Source organism: Dreissena polymorpha, chromosome 12 (genome assembly GCF_020536995.1).
Source record: "Dreissena polymorpha isolate Duluth1 chromosome 12, UMN_Dpol_1.0, whole genome shotgun sequence".
In the NCBI taxonomy this organism is placed as follows: domain Eukaryota; kingdom Metazoa; phylum Mollusca; class Bivalvia; order Myida; family Dreissenidae; genus Dreissena; species Dreissena polymorpha.
Window position 1 is genome coordinate 64,596,169 of NC_068366.1, and position 26,441 is coordinate 64,622,609.

Below are 26,441 nucleotides of genomic sequence, written 5' to 3' on the forward strand. Positions count from 1 at the left end.
ATATTATGTTTAGATAATGCATCAGATTATTGTATTTAAGGATAACTATTAAAGGGGCCTTTTCACAGATTTTGGCATTTTTTAACTTATTCATTAAATGCTTTATATCGATAAATGTAAACATTGGATCGTAAAAGCTCCAGTAAAAAATCAAGAATAAAATAAAAAAAAGGAAAAGAACATTGCCCGGACCAGGTTTCGAAACAGTGACCCCTGGAGTCCTGCCAGAGTCCTGAAGTAAAAACGCTTTAGCCTACTGAGCTATTCCGCCGAGAACATGTACTTGAAGTATTTTATACCTTATATAAGCAATCTTCGTAGTTTCACAAAATTTAACGACAAAAACAGAACTCTCCAAATTATTCAATCGTTTCGCGTTGCAACGCTTTACAATTTTTAGGTTTTAAAATCGTCAAAAGATGCATATAATGGCTATATTAGACCATGGTAAATGTACAGTATTACTGTTTCCTCACAAATATCATAACTAAAACGAAAATTTGCGAATCTGAAACAACTTTTTTCAATTTTGTCAATTTACCAAAGCGTGAAAAGATCCCTTTAAAGACCTTCCGAAGATAAAGGTTGCAAAACATGATGACAAATGGGTAACAAATGACAACCGACGCCTGTGGGTGTTTAAGCAGCTGGAGCGATTGGGTAAATGTGAAACTGTAGAAGTTTGGATAGTGTCTAGTGTTTACCAAAACAAGCTTACCACGAAAAACGGCGGTGAGTCAATCGCGGTTCTTGGATTTCCCGGAGGAATATGGCATTTGAAGGCGACACAAACTAGATTGGACTAAAACAAACTACTTTCACGCAGCCGTTGATTATATTTTCCGAATTGTTGACAAAACGGCCATACATGTATATCAATGAAACTATATCATTACCACAACACATTAAAGGTGTGTGATAAATATCGAGCGCTTAGTAACATCCGTGGTTCTGTCAAAACATTAACATTTGGAACGATGTGATTTTTTTAAAAGACATTGTGGATGTATGGGTCATATTATAATTGATGTTATTCATTTTCTGTGTTGGGTTCGTGTATTTTTTATTGATACATTCGGATTGCCTGATAGTGTAATGAATATATAAATCTTACGTTGATCGAGGTATGTTTCTATGTCGTACTTTTCTTTAAAAAAATACTTTCAAATGACAATTATGTTAAAAAATCGACATGACAGTTTGATAAGACATTATAGGCTATACAAGCGAAATTGCATGTTAGAAATCAATGGCAAGTTTCAAAGGTTTAACAATATACTCAACACTATCTCTTTTTGTTAACACAAGATTTCATATTATTTAACTGTTGTTTTCCCGCATAGCTGGACGAAGAATACATTTGTATTTAAAGCATAACAAGTGTAAAATACACGCTATCATGTACGCATGCTTATAGACTTCTATCCATACCGTTCGATTTGCAAAAAATAATGAACGATCGTGTATTGTAAAGAGATTTAACCAAGTTATTAAACATTTCTCAAACATAGATCTAACAGAATCGTATTATGAGTATGAATTATAACTTAAATAAGAGAGAAAATATTTCGACATACCAAAATAATACCAATCTCTAGATGTGAATGTGTCAACACTACTCGATAGTGTAATTTGTATGGGAAACACTAAACAGAGACAAGGTCAAAACTGTACAATCGCCTTACAAGTTACAATATTAAGGGCTGGTTTGGTGGGCATGTGGAATTTGATTGCTAGAAATAAATATGATCACAACGCTTTATTAAAACGAATGCAAAATTACCTGTAAAAATATTATCTAAGATTTAACTCTCTTAAAGTTTGTTAGTAACTATGCTAAAATCACATTGTACACACGGTATGAATATAATTTGAATTATTTAAACACTATCAATGCAAAAACATTTTATAATTTATAAAATTAGAATTTAACTCAAATGTATCTCTCAAAATGCTATGATCTGCATTTAACCTTCTAATGTCAAATTAATATGAACAACACTATTAATATCGGTCTAAAATATATTTTTGTTTCAAAGTATTCAATTTTATTGAATGGCCTGACCAATCTAATGCCAAGATACAGGTATTGTAAGTTGTCGTTATTTATAGAATCATCCGAATCACGGTCGCCCGTGTTACCGTGTTTAATTGTCCACGCGCCAAGTTAGAACCTATATTATCTATTATAACCCAGCAACATTCTATCCTCTTCACCAATATGATATTTCTCTTTATTTCCTTCAAATATTTAGCAAATTTTCAAAATATTTTGTTCTATATTTTATGATACCGCAAATAGATCATTCACACCTTTCATTTCAAGCGTTTTCATACGAAAAACCGTATGTCTAATCGCCGATTTATGTTTACTATTTCTTCTGTAGCACCCCAACACTATGGCCCTCAAAACAGTGAAAACATGTAGATCTATTTGTTTGCAGAACGAAAAGAATTAGTGCATTTTGCAGTTCCTCACTGTTTCGAAAGCACCCGATCAATGTGTCGATCAATGTGAAAATAAAGACGTCATATCGGCTGACATTGCAGAATATGCGGACAATTCCTTGAGACAGTTATCAGTTGATATGCATAAAAACATTTGAGGAAGTAAAGAATGAAATTTAATAATGTCGACTAAATAAAGATGTTTTTATTACGACAACTTTAAGTTGAATATAACTAAATGTACATAATTTTAACTTCCTGCACACGACGGATTATGTTTCATGAACAAATACACGTACCTGATTCGTGAGGGTATTCTTCGAGAATTTATTTTCAGAAAACACGCTTTTTATAAATCTATGGCTATGCTGACGAGTGTAAGGTTCGGTTTACCGCAAGCAATATATGATCGTGTAATTGTTCGAAACAAACAACACCTGTGTAACACAAACTTCTTAGTATTAACATAAAAATCGTTAAACGTTCCATTTGAAACTGTTTTTACTGTCTTAAACGTTTACAAAATAGCGTGTGATTATATAGATAAGATATGCGTGTTAAGGGCCAATTAAGTAAAGGCTATCTGCGAACACAATTTAAACGCTATCTTTGTAATCTAACGGAGGACCAATTAATCAGACATCGTCAGAATAATGTATACCCTACGGTTGATTATGAATTGTGAATGCTATTTGAATTTCAATATATTCTTATAAACCATGATGTATTTCATGTTTAAAATATGTTACGTTCGCATAACCGATGTATATTATCAACAACACGATGAAAAAAAACAAGTTGGTAAATATAAAGGAGATTCATATCTTTAACGTCGCTTGCCTAACATCCTTTCTGTACGCATCTGAAAAGCATGCATTTCAAATGATTTTTAAGTTGTGAAGGTACTATTATTATATATTGATTATATTTAAATTATATTGTTATATGGTTAAACCTCGAATTGAACGAAAACAACTGTATACATGCTTACTCATACCATGGCTGTGTTACAATGTGTATTTAGAATAATTTTAATAATAGAAACATAGCTGAGTACATAGTCTAAGTTTTACTTTGTGATGATTGTTGTTAAGCGTTGGTCAGTGGTCCATTTAAATCAATGTGGTTGCCAAAACGCCTAAGCATATTTCGTGTGAAACGCAAATCTAGCATATCACATTTATTATGCAGTATTTACAGTGAATGCATTCAACAATCTCTCGATCAGATTGGGAAAACCAGCACGTACATAACCATAAAACACTCTCCTGTTAATAGTATTAATTGTTTTAAGTTGACTGTACCAAGGTATAATTTATGATAGTGAAAATCTTTATGAAATCTAGCCAACACAACCCAAAATCATTTTTCAACTGGCAAAAATGTTCAAAGATCTACCATTTATAGAATTGTGCACCCACAGCAAGCATTGTTCGAATCGCCATAATTTAGCCTGCTGCGTTCTCGGTATGTTGGTACATCATAGCGTGATTTTGATGCGTACGACGTTTGTTCTGTAGCAAGAACGGAGCTGTGGTCAACTGAAGAGTCAGACCTGGAGACCATGGGTCTTGATGGACTTCCGTGCTTTGCATAATTACTCAACTTATTATGGTATTGCGATCTTGAACTAGCGCCTTCTGTTGAATAATTGTTATGCGGAACACGGTCTTGCAAAACGGAAAGACCACTTTTCTTCGAATAACTGTTCTGATCCCGGTACTGCGACCCTGAATCACCGACTTGCTTTGAACAGCTGCTGTGAGCACGGTTTTGTGATTGTGAAGAGTGGGTTTGTCAACTGTTATCATCATGTGCCGTACTGATGTCAGAAAAGCTCGGATATTTGGATGACGAATAACTTATCGGAGTTATTTTGACCGGGGCTTTGTAGGTCGCTTGCAAACCATTACTTAAATGGTTTGTTCGCAAATTATCTGAAGTCGAACGTATCGTAAGTTGAGGTGAATGTTCAGGGCTGGTTCGAACAGTCATTGCAACGTTGGTTTCTGTTGCAGTTGTCATGTGTGTAGGTATAGGCGATTGTGGTTTTGTCGTTGGTGTCTTATATACTGATGGGGCTTGGTAGGATAAAAGAATGTGGACTTTCGCTTGAATCTTTCACTTTGTATCCCGATTGATAAGCAGATGCTTTGTTGGATAATCGCAATGTCGACTGAAACGTTTGCTTATGTGGTGTTGGTTTGTTATGCCAATACCCTTATATGATGTAAGCTTTTCCTCGGATATATATGAAGATATGCGTACCGGTATTGAGTCGCATTTTCCAAGCCGTTCCAGCTCACGAAAAACCCATTAACGTCGATTGTCTGCGGTAACCCATTTTCCATCGCGGTTCACCACCGTTATCTTCGGAATTGAAGACACTTGACATCTACGAATTGAGCATGATTGTTTAAAAGATTTTTTATAATCCATCTATATAACTATCAGAGTAAAAGTAATTAAAAATGTTAAATTAAAAGTATAACGTACAGGTTATAAAATAGGACATCTGTATTTCGTAGTGTTAGGTCAGCAGACGTAAAAACTTTAGTGGAAACAGTTAATTTCATGTTCTATGAGCAGTGTAAATTGCACCGTGCCATAGTGGTAAACGCCCCGTTCATTGTTTAAAACATGTCGAGGAAAACTTTGCTTGAAATGTGTACATTATACCTGTATTTTTGAGCGTCTTTGACCTGGTTTGTTTTTTGTGCGTAAACTTATCTATTTCAAATAAAATCTGTGAGCGAAGGAATATTTTCGAAGCTCATTCTTGTTATGTCAATTTTTCGGACCGAGATTCCAAAAACGATAAATTGAAAAAACTGTAATAAATGCGTATGTTATCGAAACAAATATATAAACTATAGCAGTACAACGAATATTACTTTCTTTCAAATTTCACTTCCAGCAGCATGTATAAATAAGCAATTGTAAGCATTAACACTCGTGATTTTTATTTTATCTTACTTTACTTCACGGACTTCATCCAAGGCATTTCCAATTCTAGGTCCATTGTGTGATGACGAATAAAAGAAATTATTGATAGAATCTTGCGAATAAAATATTTGCGATTGTTTAAGGTCCATTCCCAAATTAAATAACAACCTCCCACAGAAGTTACAATCTATACAATCTACTATATATAGTAAGTTTAGTAGTAAAAAAATATTTTCTGAAAACGAAAATTAATATATACGCGTTGTAGATTGCTAAAATTGAGGTACTGTTTTAAAATTTCGCCAGTGAACAGCCAATAGAAAAATTGGTATTATATATAAACTGTTAAATTAATAATAGGTACACGCGTATAGATTCTCATTCTGAATGATACATTTCTATATGAAGAAATATGATATTTAAATTTTAAAAGATCGCCGATAAATAAAGTAATTCGTGCAAATAATTAACAGTATTGTATTGAGCAGAATGGAAGGAATTTGTAAATTGATTCATTTTCTCAATGTTTCGTAACCGTATTTTAACTTCGATCAATATGTCGACTAATATGTCAGTTATGACGTCATAGCGGATTACATTACGGTAGCGGGTGAAATGGTCACGAGACAGATTAAATTAAATACAGTTGTATCATATACAGCAAGGAAGAAGTGAGGAATGAAACTTACAACTGTCGGCTTAATATAAATTTAACTCTTCAATCCAATTGTTAATCTTCACTATGGATTTTTTTGTAAAATTACGACAGCTTTGTTTTGAAATTAAATATCACTGAAATTCTTAATTCTTGAAGCACGACTGTTTAAATGCAATTAGTAATACACGTATCCGATTCGTATGCGTATTCGCTGGGTTTAATTTTCAGAAAACATGTTCTATATAGATACTATTTAAATTGCAACAAAGTCTTAGTATATGGTAAAGTTTGCCAAACCAATAAATGATAATGTATATTTACATAACCGTTTATTAAATTTGCAGCAAAATCTTCTTCTAGATATTAACCTTGCATTATTTAAACATTCCAGTTGAAACAGTTGCATTGTACACTGCTTTTTTATAAGTATCGTGTCATTATATAGATATGATATTAATATGTAAGAGCGACAGTGCAAATGAAGTAGAATCTCTCTTTAAGTAACTCGATCGACTGCGAAAAAATTAAGATAACCCATATTATATATAATAGGGGTGGGGTCACAATGAATCAGAAAACAGCAGCAATTCGATACGCGACGATCAGTCAACATAACCTTCATAAATATGATACTGTGTGAAATAAGGGAAAGATCTAAAACAAAATACAGCCAACCCGTTTTGGTTCCTCGCCTTCCTGCGCCTCTAGGCTTGTCAAACATAAAGTAATCAACCTAACCTAGTTGTCTACCTTGTGTTTTTAAAACACTATGTACGTTTGTGGTCATAGAAAAAACAACAACAGTAAATGCAAAACAAAGTGCTGTGGGGTGTAATCTTCTTCTGTATTCTTTTTTTTCATAAGCAATTGTTTTGCTTATCTATGTTCGGTTGTCTATGAGTAACTCAAATTGCATTTGAACTGCTGCTTTTTTCATAAGAACGAAGACGTGTGGTCTTACCCCATATGTATGATAAAACAAATATTAAACTAAAGAATACGCTTTTTGAATTTGTATTCAATAAATATGTGTATTTTTGTGTATTAAAGTGACATGAAAACAGTACAATCAATCTCCTTTAACTATCAAAACTATATCACAGATGACCAAGTATCATAGACTATCGACAAGAATCTTTAAGGCTAAAATTGTATTATTTAAAAAAAAAGTAATTTAATGAAAATAGTGCAATTTAAGTTGATATGGCACGTATTATTCAACTGTCAGACATTTCATATCACCATTCATCACTGTCGTTGTCATAGTTGTGAGAGCTAGTTATCACTATGTGTGAAGTTGTCATCCCAATTGCTTTCATCATACCTTGTTGAAATCGGAACAATCTGGTAATGGTCCCTGTTTTCATGTTCCTGGAACCATTCTCCCGTGGGTATCCGCAGACAATAATCGACAGCCCACCGTTTCTCGTAGTACGCCTCGCTTCCGGCATACTTTACTCGACATTGACGGGTACAGTGAGACACATCCCGAGCAAATCGAGCTCAATAAAGACACAAAGACGTCGGTTGTTCGTTGTCATCCACTTTCCGTCTTGGTTTACTACGGTAATTGCAGGTATTGAGTAAATTCTGCATCTGCGAATATATTTCATATTTAATGTTATGTCTTTCAGAATTATGTGAATAACAATTGATAGAGAAATAATATGATTTTGAATCGCAATCATATTATACATCCTTATACTGGTTTAAATAAACTTGATTACCAAATAAAAATTTGTTTTTTTTTCATAGTTTATAACTACATGAAAGCAATAATATGTGATCTTATTTCTTTTCTTTAAAACATATATAACGCTGATAAATAATAAATCTTAAATACAAGTTAAGAGGAAGTAATACCAGAAAATAAACGAACCCAGAGTTGTTGAAAATACTTTACTGGTGTACACAAGACCAATTTAACTGTGCAGATTAGTAATATCGACAAATAGACACATTTTTCTCTACCAACAATACTAGTTATCATGTTGATATTGACGTTATCGTAAGCGTTATTAATTTCATTTAAGAAAACTGTATGTTTGATGGCGCCAAATAAGGATAGTTGAGTCATTATATATATCTTACATAACATTCCTCGTTCATGTAATTATGTTTGTTTGTTGAAAACGCTTTCATTAAAATCGTTTACTCTCACTTTGAAACATAATACGTTTTTTTATTTTGTTTGCACAGACAGGGCAAAAACAATATGTCCCCACTATAGTGGCGGGGAACATAAAAATCGCCATTACCGTATGATAAGACATTATAGGCTATACAAGCGAAATTGCATCTAAGAAATCGATGACAAGATTCATAAGTTAAACGATATACTCAATACTATCTCTTCTTGTTAACACTATATTTCATATGTATGCAAGTGCAAGTGTTGTTTTCCCGCATGGCTGGACTAAGAATACGTATGTATTTAAAGCATAACAAGTGTTATATACACGCCTTCATGTATACATGCTTAGAGGCGACTATCAATGCTGTTCGATTTTCCAAAAAAATAATAAACGATTGTGTATTTTAGTGAGGTTTAACAAAGTAAATAAACTTTATCAAAAGTAGATCTGACAGAATTGTATTACATGTATTAGTATTAATAACAACTTAGAGAGAAAGTATTTCGACATACCAAAATAATACCAATGTGTATATGTGAATGTGTCAACAATACCTGATTATGCAATTTGTATGGAAAAACACTAAGTAGAAACAAGTTCAAAAACTGCACAATCGCTTTTTAATTTACATTAATAAGGGCTGGTTTGGTGGACATGTGGTATTTGATTGCTAGAACTATATTTGGCCACAACGCTTTATTAAAACGAATGCAAAATTACCTGTTAAAAGCTTATCGAAGATTGAACTCACTTGAATTGTGTAAGTACATGTAACTATGAGATTTACACACCATATGAATATAATTTGATTGATTTCATAACTATCAATGCACAAACATTTTATAATTTATAAAACTAGTATCCTAGTTTTATCCTATCCTACAACTATAATCAACTGTATCACCCAACAATGTAATGTTATACTTTTAACCGTCTAATGTAAAATTATTATGAACAACACTATTAATATCATTCTTCAATGGCATTTTTGTTTCAAAGTATTCAATTTTTATTCAATGGCCAGACCAATTGAATGACCAGATACAAGTTGTCGTTATTCATTGAATCTTTCGAATCACGGTAGCCCTTGTTATCGTGTTTAATTGTACAGTTGGAACCTATATTATCTGTTGTAACCCTGGAACATTCTATCCTCTTCCTGAACATGTTGGTAGGTGCACCTGCCTAGCTGTTCGATGTTCCATGTATTTCCTTCAAATATATTGCACATTTCAAAATGTTTTTTTTCTATATGTCATGATACCGAAATAGATCATTCACACTGTTAAGCGTTTTCAGACGAAATACAGAATGTATGTCTAATCCCCGTACGTGCTTAAACTCGCCAATGTATGTTTATTATCTCTTCTGTAGCACCCTAGCACTATGGTCCTCAAAACAGTGAAAAAGTGTAGATCTATTTGTTTGCAGAACCAAAGGAATTTGTGCATTTTGCAGTTCCTCACAGTTTCGTAAGTAACCTTTAACTCCGATCAATGTGTCGATCAGTGTGACAGTAAAGACGTCAGATCGACTGACATTTCAGTATAGGCCGACATTGTCATAAGAAAGTCCTAAGTTGATATGCATCAAAACCCGTTATGAGGAAGTAAAGTATGAAATATAATAGTGTCGAATAAATAAATATGTTTATAGTACGACAACTTTCAAGTTGAATATTACTAAATGTACCGAATCTTCACTTACTGCACACGACGGATTATGTTTCATGAATAAATACACGTAACTGATTCGTGTGGGTATTCTTCGGGAATGTATTTTCAGAAAACACGCTTTTTATAAAAACTATTGACATGCTAGCGAAATCTCTGTATAAGGTTCGGTTTACCGCAAGCAATATATGATCGTGTATTTTTCAAAACAACCAACATTATTATTATTATTATTATTATTATTATTATTATTATTATTATTATTATTATTATTATTATTATTATTATTATTATTATTATACCGGATTTATATAGCGCCCTTTTCATGCAAGAGTGTACGTTCAAAGGCGCTTTACATAGGAAAATTTGACGTATCGCAGATACGAATACATGTTGCAACACTGTTTCAAAAGAAATCGATCAAAACTACTTAATTATACTATAAAACTACTCTCTTATACTACAAGTACTACGTAAAAACATGCACAGTAACCCTAGATTAGAAAGATCAACAAGACACTATAAAACTACCCTATGTGTATAGCTATAAGACAATTAATGAAACAATTAAATCTAAAACTTAAACAATAAGTTCTTCGTAAAACAACAAAAAAACATGCACAGTAACCATAGATTTGAAAGATCGACAAGACAAACCAGAGACAAAACAGAGACAGAGACAAGGGTAACGTCAGGATACCATTACCACGAGTCCACAAACCCCCAAAGGAATAATTATGCTTCCTTTAAAAGGGTTAATTCAAGTTCATGATGATTGAGATTTTATATAATGAATTGAATAAACCACTGCTTATATTGCATAAGATTGGAGGAAGAGGTGAGTTTTCAGTGCCTTTTTTTTTAATGAATTCAGTGTTAAAGAACCTCGAATGTTTGATGGAAGCGAGTTCCAGAGTTTGGGAGCAGCGTACATGAAACTTCGCTCCCCGTATGATACGGATTTAATCTTCGTTGGAATCTTTTATGAAGTCGCTTCGTTCTTTGATCTTAAGTTTCGCCTTGGTTCGTAGCCTTCAAGTAGGTTTTTCAGATATACAGGCGATTGTCCATTTAAGGCTTTGAACGCATTGGTAAGTATTTTGAAGTGGATTCTTTTCAATACTGGGAGCCAGTGTAATTCTTTTAGGATCGGTGTCATGTGACTATAGCGGGATGTTCTTGTGATAACACGCGCCGTAGTGTTTTGAACATTTTGTAGTTTTTTGATAGCTGATGTTTTTGTTCCATACAGCAGTGTATTGCAATAGTCTAGCCGAGACGTGACAAGTGAATTATCCAATGATTTTGTGGCATTTAGTGTAACATATTGCCTGATGTGACCTATTTTCCTAATCTGACCGACACATGATCTACTTATAGCATTAATATGGTGTTCCATGTTCATTCTTGAATCAAACCAAGCACCGAGATTTCGAACGTATGTGTAACACAAACTTCTTCTTAGCATTAACGTTAAAATCGTTAAAAGTTCCATTTGAAACTGTTTGCACTGTATTAAAAGTTTTAATAAATAGCGATAAGATATGCGGGTTAAATGGCAAATTAAGTAAATGCTCTCTTTACGTTATTCGACTACAAATACAATTTAAACGCTATCTATTTATAATAACGGGGGACAAATCAAACAGAAACCAACGTCAGAGTAATGTATACCCGACAGTTGATCATGAATAATGGATGTTATTTGAATTTCAATATATTCTTAGAAACCATGATGCATTTCATGCTTAAATGTATGTTACGTTCGCATAACCGATGTACATGTATATTATCAACAACACGAGGAAAAAAACCAAGTCGGTAAATATTTAGGAGTTTCATATATTTTACGTCGCTTGCCTAACTTCCTTTCTGTACGCATCTGAAACACGGTGATAGGGCGACTATTGCCACAATTATTCCGCTGATCGTCGACATTTTATACTTCTAACAAAAGTTCCGTTTCCTTCTGTCAAAAAATGACAGCACACTTTTTGGCGAGTTCAGAAATCAATGAAAAATACGAGAAAAGAAGGTTAGTTGGTACTAAAATATTCCATCGAACGAAGTATATATGTAACACTCGGCTGTACTTTCCGCTGACAAATATTGCTCTGCTATTGTTTTTGGATGCTGTCAGCTGGTAACGATTGTATTTTACCACAACAATAGATGAATTGAAAACATGAGACGTAAATATGTGCCCTCCACGAACTGGAAAGCAAGACAATCGATCCCGGTGAAGCTTTTATGTGCAAACATGCCACCATTTTTAAAATCAATTCTGGATCATGTAACTTAGATGAACGGAAGATTATCGTAAATAAATTCAGCTCACGATGGCTCGTTCGAGGACATCCTTTAAAACCATGTACTGAAGTTAGCGGTGCCACGAATTTCAGTGACAAGGACTATAAATACCGTGTTTATAATCAGTGTTGCGCGGTGCATCGATATTTATGTAAGTGATGTATGTTTTCTACCAAAACACAAACAAATTAGGTCGTTAATATATATCGAAACAAACAGGTTCGTATGGCATGTTCTTTTTATATATACCATGATTTAAGTCTGTCACATCAGGTCTGACACATGGATAATCATCTGATTATTGCATTTTTTTCACAAGTACGAATGGTGTCGAGCGCGACACGACTTTTTGTAAGTCATCTTAAATATTTCACGACTGGTTAACGTTTAAAAAGACGACATATTGGTTCAGAAATTCGATGGAGTGCTTCGCAAGTGGCAATCATTTTTCAGTGTCTTAAAATGAAATATTTTGTCATCCGGTTACTTTATATTGCTTCGTCCGGCATTTTTGGGGCGATTGCTTTCTGCAATTCGCCCCATAGGTATCAAAATATACGTATACCGACGAAAGTAGTCCGTTACTGCATTTAACCACTCTGCATCCAGATTCTGCATTCGCAAACAAAATAGTTCCGATGAGCGCGTTCTATCCATGGCAACGTCTTTTCACTGTGGCATTAGCACCCGAGTAACACGCAGTCCTCATTGAAGGTGTATACAGCGACGAAATATCGGTTCAATACTGAACTATCTACACTTAACCAATAGAGCGCATTTATGTTCTTTTGTTTTAAGAAATCAACTGCGTTCGCTGTATGGGCGACAAAATTTAATTATCACGCGCTACATCTCAATGTTCTGTGCGCTACAAAGTTTTATATGACAATTCGCCCGTGCTTTTCATGCCAGTTTTGAAATTTTTCCTTACACACGAAATACATGTTATGGTTGTCACCTTCACAGCAGCTATATATATATATATATATTTATGAATAATAATTGAATTTACATGATTTATAGAAACCTTATGACAACGTTTGCCTTCACGAAATCTAATACATGTGAAACATATAACACTTAGAGTAAAAATCTAGGTCACCAGTTCACATGACTATATTCAACATTGTGTATACACAGACGTTTCGCAGTTATGAATGGCGCATACGACAATGACTTGTTTTAAAAAGAAGCATTTACTTTTAACCCGGATAGCTAAATCATATATTATGTTGACAGCCTGTCAGCCTGTTTTATTCAACTTAGGTTATTGGTTGGCATCACGGTGTATAGTGTTTTTACGACCACACCATTTGAGCAAAATCGCCCCACCTGTACTTTCAGTACTTTGATTCTTTTCGTCAGAAGAATACGGAGCTTTTGTCAGAAGTATAAAATTTCGACGGTGAGCGGAATAGTTGTAGTAATCGCCTTATCACCGTGAGAAAAGCATGCATTTCAAAGGATTTGTAAGTTGTGAAGGTAATATTATTACATATTGATTATATTTAAATTATCTTGTTATATGGTTAAACTTCGCATTAAACGAAAACAATTGTATGCATGCTTAAAGGGGCCGTCCAACAGATTTTTGCATGTATTGAAACTTGTCATTAAATGCTTTAAATGCTTTATATAGAGAAATTTAAACATTTGAAATAAAAATCTCCTGTTAAAAAAACAAGAATACAATTTAAAAAAGGAAAACAAAAATAGACCTCCACAGGGCTCGAACCACTAATCCCTGGATTCCTGGAGTCCTAGACTAAAAAGCCTCCCGCCTGGACCACTCGACCATCCACGCTCATGTTTGGAACGGATGTATTTTATAGCTATATAAAACAATCCTCGTAATTTCCCAAAATATCGTTTCGCGTCGATACGACGCTTTATCCGTTGGACGGCCCCTTTAATGTGTATTTCGAATAGTTGTAATAATATAAAACTAACAAACATTGCTGTGTACATAGTATAGGTTTTACTTTGTTATGATTGTTGTTAAGCGTTGGTCAATTTAAATCTATGTGATTGCCAAAAAGCCTGAGCATATTTCTTATGAAACGCAAATCAAAGATATCAAATTTATTATGCAATATTTACAGTGAACGCTTTCAACAATCTCGATATTCGACATAAGTTGATTAGATTGGGAAAATCAGCACGTACATAAACATAAAACACTATTCTGTGCTTAGTAATATTAATTGTTTCAAGTTGACTATACCAAGTTTTCAGTTGTGTTAGTGCAAATCTAAAAATCATCTTGCAAAAAAAACACAACACATTTAGCACTTGGCAAAAAATGTTCAAAGATCTACCATTTATAGAATTGTACATCCACAGCAAGACTTGTTCGAATCGCCATTGTTTGGCCTGCTGCCTTCTCGGTATGATGGCATGACATAGCGTGGTTCTGATGCATTCGATGCATGTTCTGTAGCACGAACGGAGCTGTGATCAACTAAAGAGTCAGACCTAGAGACAGTGGAGCTTGATGGACTTCCTTGCTTTGCATAATTGCTCAACTGATCGCAGTTTTGAGATCCTGGACTTTCGCATTGCGTTGAATAATTGCATTGCGGAACACGGTCTTGCGAGACGGAAAGTTCACTATTCTTTGAATAATTGCTCTGATCCCCGTACTGCGACCCTGAATTACCTCCTTGCGTCGAACAGCTTCTCTGATCACGGTATTGTGATTGTGAAGAGTGGGTATGTCGCTGACTATAATCATCATTTGCCGTACCGATGTCAAAAAAGCACGGATATTTGGATGACGAAGAGCTTATCGGACTTATAATGACCGGGTCTTTGTAGGTCGCTTGCAAACCACTACTTAAAGGGTTGGATGGTAAACTATCTGAAGTCGAACGTATCGTAAGTTGAGGTGAATGTTCAGGGCTGGTTTGAACAGTCATCGCAACGTTGGTTTTTATTGCAGTGGTCATGTGTGCTGGTATAGACGATTGTGGTTTCGATTTTGGTGCCTGGTACGAGAACAGAGTTGGACTTTCGCTTGAATCTTTTACTTTGTATTTCGACTGATACACAGCTGCTTTATTGGATATTCGCAATTTCGATTGAACCTTTGGCTTATATGGTGTTGGTTTGTTATGCCAATACCCTCCTGCAGGTCCACGAACGTGAACGGACGTACCACCGTTATATGATGTCAGCTTTGCCTCGTGTATATATGAGGATATTCGTACCGGAATTGTGTCGCATTTTCCGAGCCGTTCCAGCTCACGAAAAACCCATAAGCGTCGATTGTCTGCGGTAACCCATTTTCCATCGCGGTTCACCACCGTTATCTTCGGAATTGAAGACACTTGACATCTACGAATTGGACATGATTATTGAACAGATTTTTGATAATCCATCTTTATAATTATTTAAATAAAAGTTATTAAAAATGATAACTCAAACAGTAAAACGTACAGAATATTAGATAGGACATCTGTATTTCTTAGTATTAGGTCAACAGACGTAAAAACGGCTATAGAAAGATTTCATGTTCTAAAAGCTATGTTAATCGCACCGTGCCATATTCTTGCATTATACAGTTGTTTAATGTATATATAACGCCCCGATCATTTTTTAAGCATCCTGCGGGTAACTGGTCGTTAAATATGAACGTTATACCTGTATTGGTGAGCGCGTTTGACATGATTTGTTTTCCTTTTGCTTAAACTTATCTACTTCAAATAAAATCTGTGATTCAAGAAATGTTTTCGAAACTCATTCTTGTCGTGTCAATTTTTCGGACCGAGTTTTCAAAAACAATAAATTGAACTAACTGTAATTAATGAATATATTATCGAAACAAATACATTAAATATAGCAGTACAACGAATATTACTTTCTTTTAAATTTAACTTCCAGCATCATGTAAAAATCAGTAATTGTAATCAATAACACTCGTGATTTATGTTTTATCTTACCTTCCTTCACAGACGTCATCCAATGTATCACCAATTCTAGTTCCATTGTGTGATGACCGCTTATCAAAGACATTATTGATAGAATCTTGCGAATAAAATATTTGTGATGGTTTAAGATCCATTCATAAATTAAACAACAATCTCCCACAACAAGTTAACGCGTCCTAATGTGCACCAAACTTTAATCACAATCTATACAATCTATACAATCTAATCAATATTGTAGTTTAGTAGTAATAATAGATTTTCTGAAAACGAAAATTGATATATACACGTAGTCGATTGCTAACGTTTAGGTACTTTTTTCAATTTTGCCAAGAGTACAGCCATTGGAAAAAATGGCATTATATAAACTATTAAATTAATAGTAGGTACACGCGTACAGATTATCATTTTAATCACACATTGCTTTATGAAGAAATATGATATTAAATTTTAAAGGATGTCCGATAATATTTAGCAGAATTGAAGGAATAACATAATTCATTTTCTCAAAGTTTCGTAACCGTATTTTAACTTTGATCAATATGTCCACTAATATGACAGTAATGACGTCATAGCGCATTACATTACGGTATCGGGCGAAATTACCACGAGACAGGTTAAAGTGACCGTCAACCACAAACGACGAAAAAATAAAAGTTCTAAAATACCGTATTTTTTATAATTATTAGTTTATATTGATTAAAATATCACGCCTGGTATATTACATTCCTTGAAAAAAGTTGTTCAGTTTTCATATTGTCATATATTCGGTAATAACATTTTACTGGGCATGCGTAGTTAATTATATATATATATATATATATATATATATATATATATATATATATATATATATATATATATATATATATATATATATATATATATATATATTATATACATATATTGATCAATCTACTTGCGTTATTTATACAGTGTATATCGTAATGTCACCTATTTTCGCGATGTACTTTCGATTTCACATCGCGAAATTGTATTACCGAATATACTGAAAACAATTTATTAATTATTGAAAAAAAAGGTTTTTAGAACTTTTCTTTTTGCGTCGTTTGTGGTTGACGGTCTCAAATAATAGAATTTGCGCGCATCATATACAGCAAAAAAGAAGTGAGGAATGACACTTAATAGCGTCGACTAAATATAAATTTAACCCTTTAATCAAATTGTTAATCTTCACTATGGATTTTTTCATAAATTACGACAGCTTTGCTTTTAAATAAAATATCACTAAAAGGATCGATTCTTAATTTTCGCAGCACGACTGTTTAAATGTAATCAATAATAAACGTACCCGATTCGTATGGGTATTTATTGGGTTTACTTTTTGAAAAACATGTTCAATATAGATAATATTTACATTATAACAAAGTCGTAGTATAAGGTAAAGTTTGCCAAAAACAATCAATAATAACGTATATTTACATAACCCATTATAACATTTTCAGTAAAATCGTCTTCAAGGTATTCATCTTGCATTATTTTAACATTCCAGATGAAACAGGTCTATTGTACACTGCTTGTTTTAGAAGTATCTTGTCATTATATAGATATGATATGGCTGTTTAAAAGCGACATAGTAAATTAAGTAAAAGCTCTATTGAAGTAACTCGACTGCGAACAAAAATTAAGATAAACGTATTTTATATAATGTGGATGGGGTCACAATGAATCAGACAACAGCAACAATTAGATATGCGACGAGTAATCAACATGATGTAATTAACAATATGACTTTGCTTGAAATCATGGAAAGATCGAAAACAAAACACAGCCAACCCGTTTTTGTTCCCCACCTTCCTGCGCATCTGGCTTTGTCTGAAGGTTGGTCTTACTCCATATGTATATGTATGATAAAACAAATATAAAACTAAAGAACACGCTTTATGAATTTGTATCAAATAAATATGTGTATTAAAGTGACATGAAAACAGTACAATCAATCCCCTTTTACTATAAAAACAATATCACAGATGACGATGTATCACAGACGATCGACAACATTCTTTAAGGCTAAATTTCATTATTTAAATTAAAAGTAATTTAATAAAAACAGTGCAATTTAAGTTGATATGGCACGTATTATTCAACTGTTAGACATTTCATATCACCATTCATCACTGTTGTTGTCATGGTTGTCGGAGTTATCACTGTGTGTGAAGTTGTCATCCGAATCGCTGTCATCATACCTTGTTGAGTTCGGAACAATCTGGTAATGGTCCTTGTTTTCATGTTCCTGGTACCTTCTACCCTCTGGGTATCCGCGGATAATAATCGACAGCCCACCGTTTCTCGTAGTACGCCTCGCTTCCGGAATACTTTCTCCGACATTGACCGGTACAGTAAGACACCTCCCGAGCAATTCGAGCTCCTTAAAGACACAAAGACGTCGGTTGTTCGTTGTCATCCACTTTCCGTCTTGGTTAACTACGGTAATTGCAGGTACTGATTCAAAGCTGCAGCTGCGAATATATTTCATATCTAATGTTATGGCTTTAACAAAAAAAATGTGAATTACAAGTGATAGTGAAATCATATGATGTTGAATCGCAGTCATATAATACATCCTTATAATGGTTTAAATGTACTAAATTACCAAATAAAAATGTGTGTTTTCACAGTTTATAACTACATGGGAGCGCTAATATGCGATCTTATTACTTTTCTTTAAAACATATATAACGCTGATAAATAATAAATCTTGAATACAAGTTAAGAGGAAGTAATACCAGAAAATAAACGAAACCAGAGTTGTTGAAAATACTTTACTGTTGTACACAAGACCAATTTAACTGTGCAGATTAGTAATATCGATACATAGACACATTTTTGTTACCAACAATACTAATTATCATGTTGATATTGACGTTAACGAAAGCGTTATTAATTTCATTTAAAAAAACTGTATGTTTGATGGCGCCAAATAAGGATAGTTGAGTCATTATATATATCTTATATAACATTCCTCGTTCATGTAATTATGTTTGTTTGTTGAAAATGCGTTCATTGAAATCGTTTATTCTCGCTTTGAAACATAATACGTTTTTTAAATTGTGTTTGCAAACGAATCATCAAACGAAATTGCTGACATGTTATTGTTTTTTTAGTCTTTTTTAGAAAAACAATGCCTATCCCCCAACGTGCAATATACCTTTATACAACCGCATTATGTTCACATGTCAGCTTCAATTTTAATAAGACTATTTAAATTAATATGCGTGTGATAATACCCAAGTTTAATCTGAAAATGAAGTAAACCAAAAAACGATAAATATAAGGTTTATTGTAATACTTTATAACTTTGGACGCATACATAGAAGTAAGACGCTCAAATGGAAAGTTAAATAAGTTAGAACGCATACTTTCCCTCGCATATATCGTCCAGGGTTTCTCCAAGTTTGTGCCCATCATGGCTAGATTTCGAATCGAAGTAAATATTGATCGAATCCTGTGAATACAATATTTCCGACGGTTTGAGTTGCATTTAAAACAACAAAATAGAGACAGAAAAATAACACTGTTAACCTTAGCAGTGATTTAAATCGTATCTAACACTGGTTCGTTAGACGTTGGTGGAGACTTCATTTAAAAAAAAATAATGTTTGCATGTTGAGTGCATGTATAATGCATAAACTTCTTCGTTTTCAGAAAACGTAAACTCAGATTACGTATAAATATTGCAGGGAAAACCCGAAGTTGTAATTTGAAACTATGCATGTACTTAATAGGTTCGCTATCTCATGCTTTAGTAGGCTTGAATGTAAGTGGGATCTATTTTCCTACAATAGCGTTTGGTGAATACAGTGTCTACATGGCTTAAATAATTAAATCGATTATATAGAGGATATTTGTTGGATTGGGTGGAATATCGATTTTAATTCACGAGTGATCATAGAAAATTATATTTTCACGAGATGCGCAGCCACGATTGAAAATATATTTTTCTATGATCACGAGTGAATTAAAATCGATATTCCACCCAATTCAACAAATTTTCTTTTTATTTTATGCTCACAAATTAATATTTTTATACGTTTGCCGATTCGTTCAAACCAATTTCCCTGTGGGCGCCCCAAAATATCATTACCGCTTTTACACTAAGCGTTGCAAATAGTTCACAAGAAAACAAACGTTAAACAATAACTTTTTTGTATTTACAATGCAACACATATCAAGTGAAAAGAAAAAAACACCGATAACATCATTTAAAAAATAAATAATCATATGATGACACAATTTGTTTATGTCATGTTGTCGTATAAATATGCGGAGTCTATTTATAGCGTAAATAACGCTAACATTGTGTACATGTATGTTCAAGGGAAGTTACTCCGTATGTTGATATAAATATTCATCGAAGAGCTCTCGCTCTTGGTGGAAGAATGCGTGGGGGTCACAATGGGGTAAAAAAATAGTGCCGGGAAAACAGTGAAAATTATCGATAATTTTCACTGATAATTTTCACTGTTTTAACAGTGAAATTATCAGTTTTAATTCACTGATATTTCTCTATAAACAACCGGAAAGCATAAAATAAATTGTGATTATTTTATTCGCGCGAATAACTTACACTGTGGTCCCGTGTAAGGCTGCTCTAAACTACCTTACCGTTTCATTTAATTTTGTTATTGAGTTCTAAGAAATGAATGGGGGATCATTCGAGCGACGTGTTTCATAGTTCTATATTTTGTTTCAAAATGTAAAGCGCTAATTGTTTAACTCCATATTACTTGTAAGAGGTGATACCAATTTTATTCCATGTAAAAATGCTGATTAAATTCATCAACGAATATGCACAGATCAGTACAGACTCATGGGGATTTCACAACATTGTACAACACAACAAAGTTTAGAAGGACAATGGAAAAAAGAAAGGCTATGACGAAAACAATGACACACAATCTGAAGAAAATCTATAAACTGAAACCTATACTTTTTTATTGAATGGAGATCATTTACTTTGGTCGTATTTGTTTGAAAGTATAAAGTTTCATCGCCATAAAATAAGGTTCCGATCGAATGGGTGTTGTACATGTATAACTGGTGGACAAGAATGCCTCGCCTGACGCATGCGTATGTTATTAATGACCTCAAAAAGTAATCAATGCTGTTTCAACTATACCCTCGATGTATAGTAAAGATCCGACGATGTTTTGTGAGAATAGATGATCATCCATCGCAGTACAATGTGTACTTATGCGTCTCCCTGCGATAACAACTAGTTAAGGATGGTCGGAAACAATTGAGTCTTGTTTCGAAACACAAGAACACGTATTCAAACTCATCGTACAGGCGTACACATGCACGCGATTATCGTGCACAACCCAAATGACCGTCCATTTTTCCTATGCCTCGTCTATCCATTTACATATAGTTGTTTAATGTTCTTCACAGTTCGATTAAAATAAAGGAAACTATCTAACCTCTTCTAGAATTGTCTCCCTCAATAGTAACATGCGCTGTTATAACAATATTAGTTTCTGTGTTTATAAAAGCCAAACCATAAAGAAAGGTTCAGCATTTACTGGATCGCTCCCTAAGGTTCGGTAAATCGTATTGGTTTTCATCGTCGTCGTAGCCCGTGTCAGGATGGCCCTTCCAATAATTTAAATAACACAGTTGCGAGGTTTCAAAATGGACATTGGATCATGAAAACTAAATATAGACCAGTTCTTGTATAAATAAAACATCCTTCGCAGTAGTATACTTCTTATAACGCCGATAAAATGTCATAATAAAGCTCTCTAGAGTTCTGAACAAAACGCTAATTTTGTCAAACGAACAATATAAACGCACGAATTTCTGCATTGTTGTTCACTTATAAAACTATTGATGCTTACCATTTTAGGAATGATGAATGACGCCATAGTCGTGTTCTTAGATAAATACGAATTTTGTAAATTAACTTACATAAATTTAGAGATCATACGAGACCTGTATAAAGCGATCTGAACTGATCATAACTGATATATACCAAGCGCTATCTATACCTGTCGCTTAGCAATCAAATGTATTTAGGAATCGTACATCCTAAATATAGTTCTCTTGCGGCAATCATTTAACATTAACATTCTTTTTAACTAACAATAACCTTTTAAGAGGATATCTAGATTAGCAACAGATTATGCATTAAACAATTTGCATTTATACTTCTCCCTGACCTAAATAGACTTGCAGTTATGACATAAAAGAAATATAACGGGAACAATATATCGAACAGAATTCCACAGCTAAAAGTGATTTTTAGGAATGGCGAAGTTTACACAAATAGCAAGGAATCAAGATTTAAAGACAATGAATAGTGCCTTAGAATAACTTGAAGTCGTTTTATTATAATAATACACTGTTAAATCACTTAGATATAAATATCACCGATATAATAATTGCAAGATGAAGGTTTGGCTAGCATACTTGCATTTCGCACATTGCCAGTAAGTTTAGAATTCAAGTTTTGTTAAGCATTATCAGACGAAACTTATGCACATGATTACTCTTGGTTAATATTACGACCACACACAACACATCTAAGGTATGGGAGAGTGTAATGGTTGAGTGATACTTTAAACAATAACAGTTTGTTTACATTATTACATTACAAATAATAAACAATGTAGTGAATACTCATGGGCCTAACAGTAGAATTTGCTTTCCACATTGACTGGAAATAATGTCAACTGCACATAAAATACAATAAGAAATAAAATAAAAATAAAACGACTATGAATAAATATTTGTATGGCGTTGTAAGCAAGCACACGTTTCAGGCTTTTGAAGAAGTGCTATTAAGAGATTTAAAATAAGCATTAACAATTTCTAATTTCTACAGCGTATGCAAGAAACAAAAATAACTTTAATATATTGTTTATATATTAGTAATATTAAGGGATTTAGCATAAGCAGTAACCATAAGCAATAACGAGTATTTGTGTAAGCGTATACAAGAAACAAAAAAAATGTTATAAAGCAGAGCGCTTATGCGAGTGAATAACACAATACTACTACTGAGCAGTGTGCATGCTCTGGCAAATAAACCATTCCACATTAAAAAGATACATAGTTAGCATCTCCTTTATTAAATAATAAATAAAATCATCTGAGCAAGAAGTTTTTTAAATAAACTATTGTAGGATAGAAAATGTACGTTACGCTTTATTGCTAAACTAAATGGTATTGTTTTTTGTTGTAAATATTAGACTTTCATATTTTGATTCGGTGTACTATAATTTCTAGTATATACATAATATTTATCGTTTTCAGAAACAGTTTTTATTGTCATTCCAGGAATGTTCATATGAAACCTATTTGGACGACAGTAGTGAACAGAATAGAAACTACATTTTACACAACAACATGAACTGAAAATACGATTTCAATCATTAACAATATATTATTTGCATTTAATGATATATAAGATATAATTAAAACTAGAGATTTACTAAAGCTCTTTAAAGTTTCGTTCACGTTGAATGTTTATGTACTGTATATACAGTATATGCTGTATAGCTGGATTGGGAGAATAGTGCCTGCTTTAGTTTCGTAAGTCAATTTAAATCTGATAAAAGAACAGATCGAGTAATGCTATAATACAACTTTCACATATGTTACGTCTGCGGTAAATCTATCTGAAGGCATACGCAGTTCAAAAGACATACTTTATTAAACAGGTCCGTAAATGGGCTATTTTAATGTTATCGGGATACATATCCAATCGTTACTTCTACTTCGTTTTAATATTAAGATTCGATCGACAAACAATCTGACGAAGCAGTTCGAAGAAAATGAAGTGCGTACAAACAACCAATTAACTATGGTTACCCTGTCCACATTAAAACTGTCACACAGTATAAAGACGTCAAAAAACTATTAAAGATAGGGCTATTTATACTGCTGGTCTTTGATGTGTGAAAATGTAATAAACGGTCACTTGATTTTGAAGATGTTCGCATGAGTAAAACCTGTATATATGAATAAAACATGTTTTATTAGTATTGTAGCTCAAAATGTTTTTAAACGGACACAGCATAATTCAATTTTTTAAGTAAAAAATGAAATAAAGTCGTATTTAGCTTCTTTTGTGAAAACGAAACAAATCAAATGTATGATTATCGAAAAGATAACACAGCACAATTAGAAAAATGAAGTGTATCAATTCTATTCGAACAATAAACCATATTAAAATTATGTTTATAAAATATTAAATATTACCAAAAAAACATTTAATCCAGTTTATTCGTGTAAGCAATTCAGCCAAGTATTGTGATTGACAAAGATTATAGCAATAGATCAAATACAACGGTCTTAATAATTAATGAAACGAAATATGATTTTCTTTGCAAAACAAAATGAAATCTTGATCACCTTTATCCTGCCTATTTAGTCATGTTTGTGTACGTTTAAAACATGCGCTGGCAGGTGTGTTAAGTGAAGTTGTATTATCGACAATGTACTCAATTAAAACATTCGTGTTCACATACAGAGCGTTTATACGCGTTGCATTAACGTGTTTCAGTTACGTCAATTATTAAATTATTACGATGTAGATCAGGTAAGTACTTAAACGAAAATTTGTAATGTCATTTTAATAATCGGACTTGAACTCGATACAAAAAGCTGATAATTTGCCAAGAGAGTTAAAATTAGTGTCAATGTCTACTCAGAAGTAAAAAACGTAAATGGCTTTCATAATTACCTTTCCATTAAGTTTCCTTTAATTTCCTTGAATTTGTATGATGTTTCGTTGTCCATGTTAATGGGAACGTTATTGAAAGGGTTGTTTCCTCTAAGGGCATTGCTACTACTTTGTATAAGTTAAGTGTTCTGCTCAGAAATACTGAATTCATTTGGAATTAACTTTATGGATACGATGAAGTCCACAAATGACGGTGATCGCTTACATCTTAACATAATAGTAAAGTCTTCGATTTTGTCTTTATTAAAAGTAGTTTAAAAATAAGTTCAACAAAAAATATAATCATAAACTATTATATAATATCCTGTTTAGTATGTTAATTTTGGCTAGAAAGGTAAGAACATATTCCCGAAATTAAGACAGAACTGAAGAACATTTAATTAAATGTTGACGGACAATCATAGCCAAAACAAAACGATTCATGGGCTGAAAATATTAGACTATTTAAAGACAAACATATCGTTCACTATTTATATCCGAAATTCTGACGTCCGTATAATACTGGTTCTTGAGTTTATAGGACATTATAAAACACATATGTTTTCGTGTCCAATGTTAACGAAACTCAGAATAAAACGTATAATTCAAAGAACCTTGTTAAACCATCTTAGACGAAAATCTCTTGGTTTCTCCGAGAAATAATCCTTCTTAGACTAAGCTTACCGAAATCCGACAGCATACTTCACTTCTTCATATGCGAACCGTATCTCGTAATACACTGTTGGCGTTAGTGTTTTCAAAAGTGCTCTTTGACAAAAGGTCAACTCAAGTCCGATTTTATAACAATAGGTTATATCCCCGCGCGCAAAAAGAGATATAGGAATAAATGTCAAGTATTGCTTGCTTATCGTGTAAAAAATAGCCTTTCTTAATGCAGTTAAAAGATATATTTTCATTTACAAATGAACAGCCGTAAAAGTCATGTTATTGAATACACATAGTTTCACGAAAAAAAAGCCATAGTACGTAACATAGTATGTGTGGATAGATATGTCGGGCACAGTGGTGATCATCGATGACATTAAATGAAATGACGCATGGTCTGCATGAGATACGTTCATAATGGCTGTGCGTCAACAAAATTAGATACCGACTGGTTGTTTACTGTTTAATGAAGTATCGAATAGAAAGGAAAGGTCATTAACGCAATATATGAACATGATTCAAGACGCATAACGGCAAATGAACAGCATTTATTCAGATATCAGGATATGGTGAAAGGTACAAGGTAATAGAAGGTATTCTACAGATTTTGTGACTAAATAATAATTATATTTTGTTTAACCTAATTGATTTAACGTATGATGTATCGAGTAGAAATTTATGTATTAAAATCATTGTCGAAAACAATAGTTAAAAAGCCTGCTTTGAATATAACAATTATTCATGTATTTTTCATATCGCAATATTAAAAACAAAAATAAGTGTTATAAGTGTGGGTTTGTCATGCTCATTTTTGAAACATTAGATCAACATAGCATCTACTTTGTAGTCAAATAGCTCGTTCAGTAGAATTACTGTCATTAAATCGAGCATTTTTATGTCTATTTTAGCAGAGTTTAACTGGATGAATTTATTAAATAAATATGAAGTACTATATCTCATGAATGAATTTATTTATTGTATTATTACGTATAA

At 33.1% G+C, this 26,441-nt stretch overlaps 2 protein-coding genes across 2 annotated transcripts; both read right to left on the minus strand.

Moving 5' to 3' along the window:
• Positions 1 to 13,814: 13,814 nt before the first annotated feature.
• LOC127852945 (uncharacterized) lies at positions 13,815 to 16,285 on the minus strand. The gene is made up of 2 exons (XM_052387029.1): positions 16,112 to 16,285; positions 13,815 to 15,506 (listed from the first exon to the last, which is right to left on the minus strand). The coding sequence occupies exons 1-2, from the start codon at positions 16,231 to 16,233 to the stop codon at positions 14,492 to 14,494; spliced, it is 1,137 nt and encodes a 378-aa protein (XP_052242989.1). The 5' UTR covers positions 16,234 to 16,285; the 3' UTR covers positions 13,815 to 14,491.
• A 1,707-nt stretch (positions 16,286 to 17,992) lies between these two features.
• Positions 17,993 to 19,742, minus strand: LOC127852952 (uncharacterized). Its single transcript, XM_052387038.1, has 2 exons — positions 19,477 to 19,742; positions 17,993 to 18,576 (listed from the first exon to the last, which is right to left on the minus strand). The coding sequence occupies exons 1-2, from the start codon at positions 19,596 to 19,598 to the stop codon at positions 18,222 to 18,224; spliced, it is 477 nt and encodes a 158-aa protein (XP_052242998.1). The 5' UTR covers positions 19,599 to 19,742; the 3' UTR covers positions 17,993 to 18,221.
• Between the last annotated feature and the right edge of the window lie 6,699 nt (positions 19,743 to 26,441).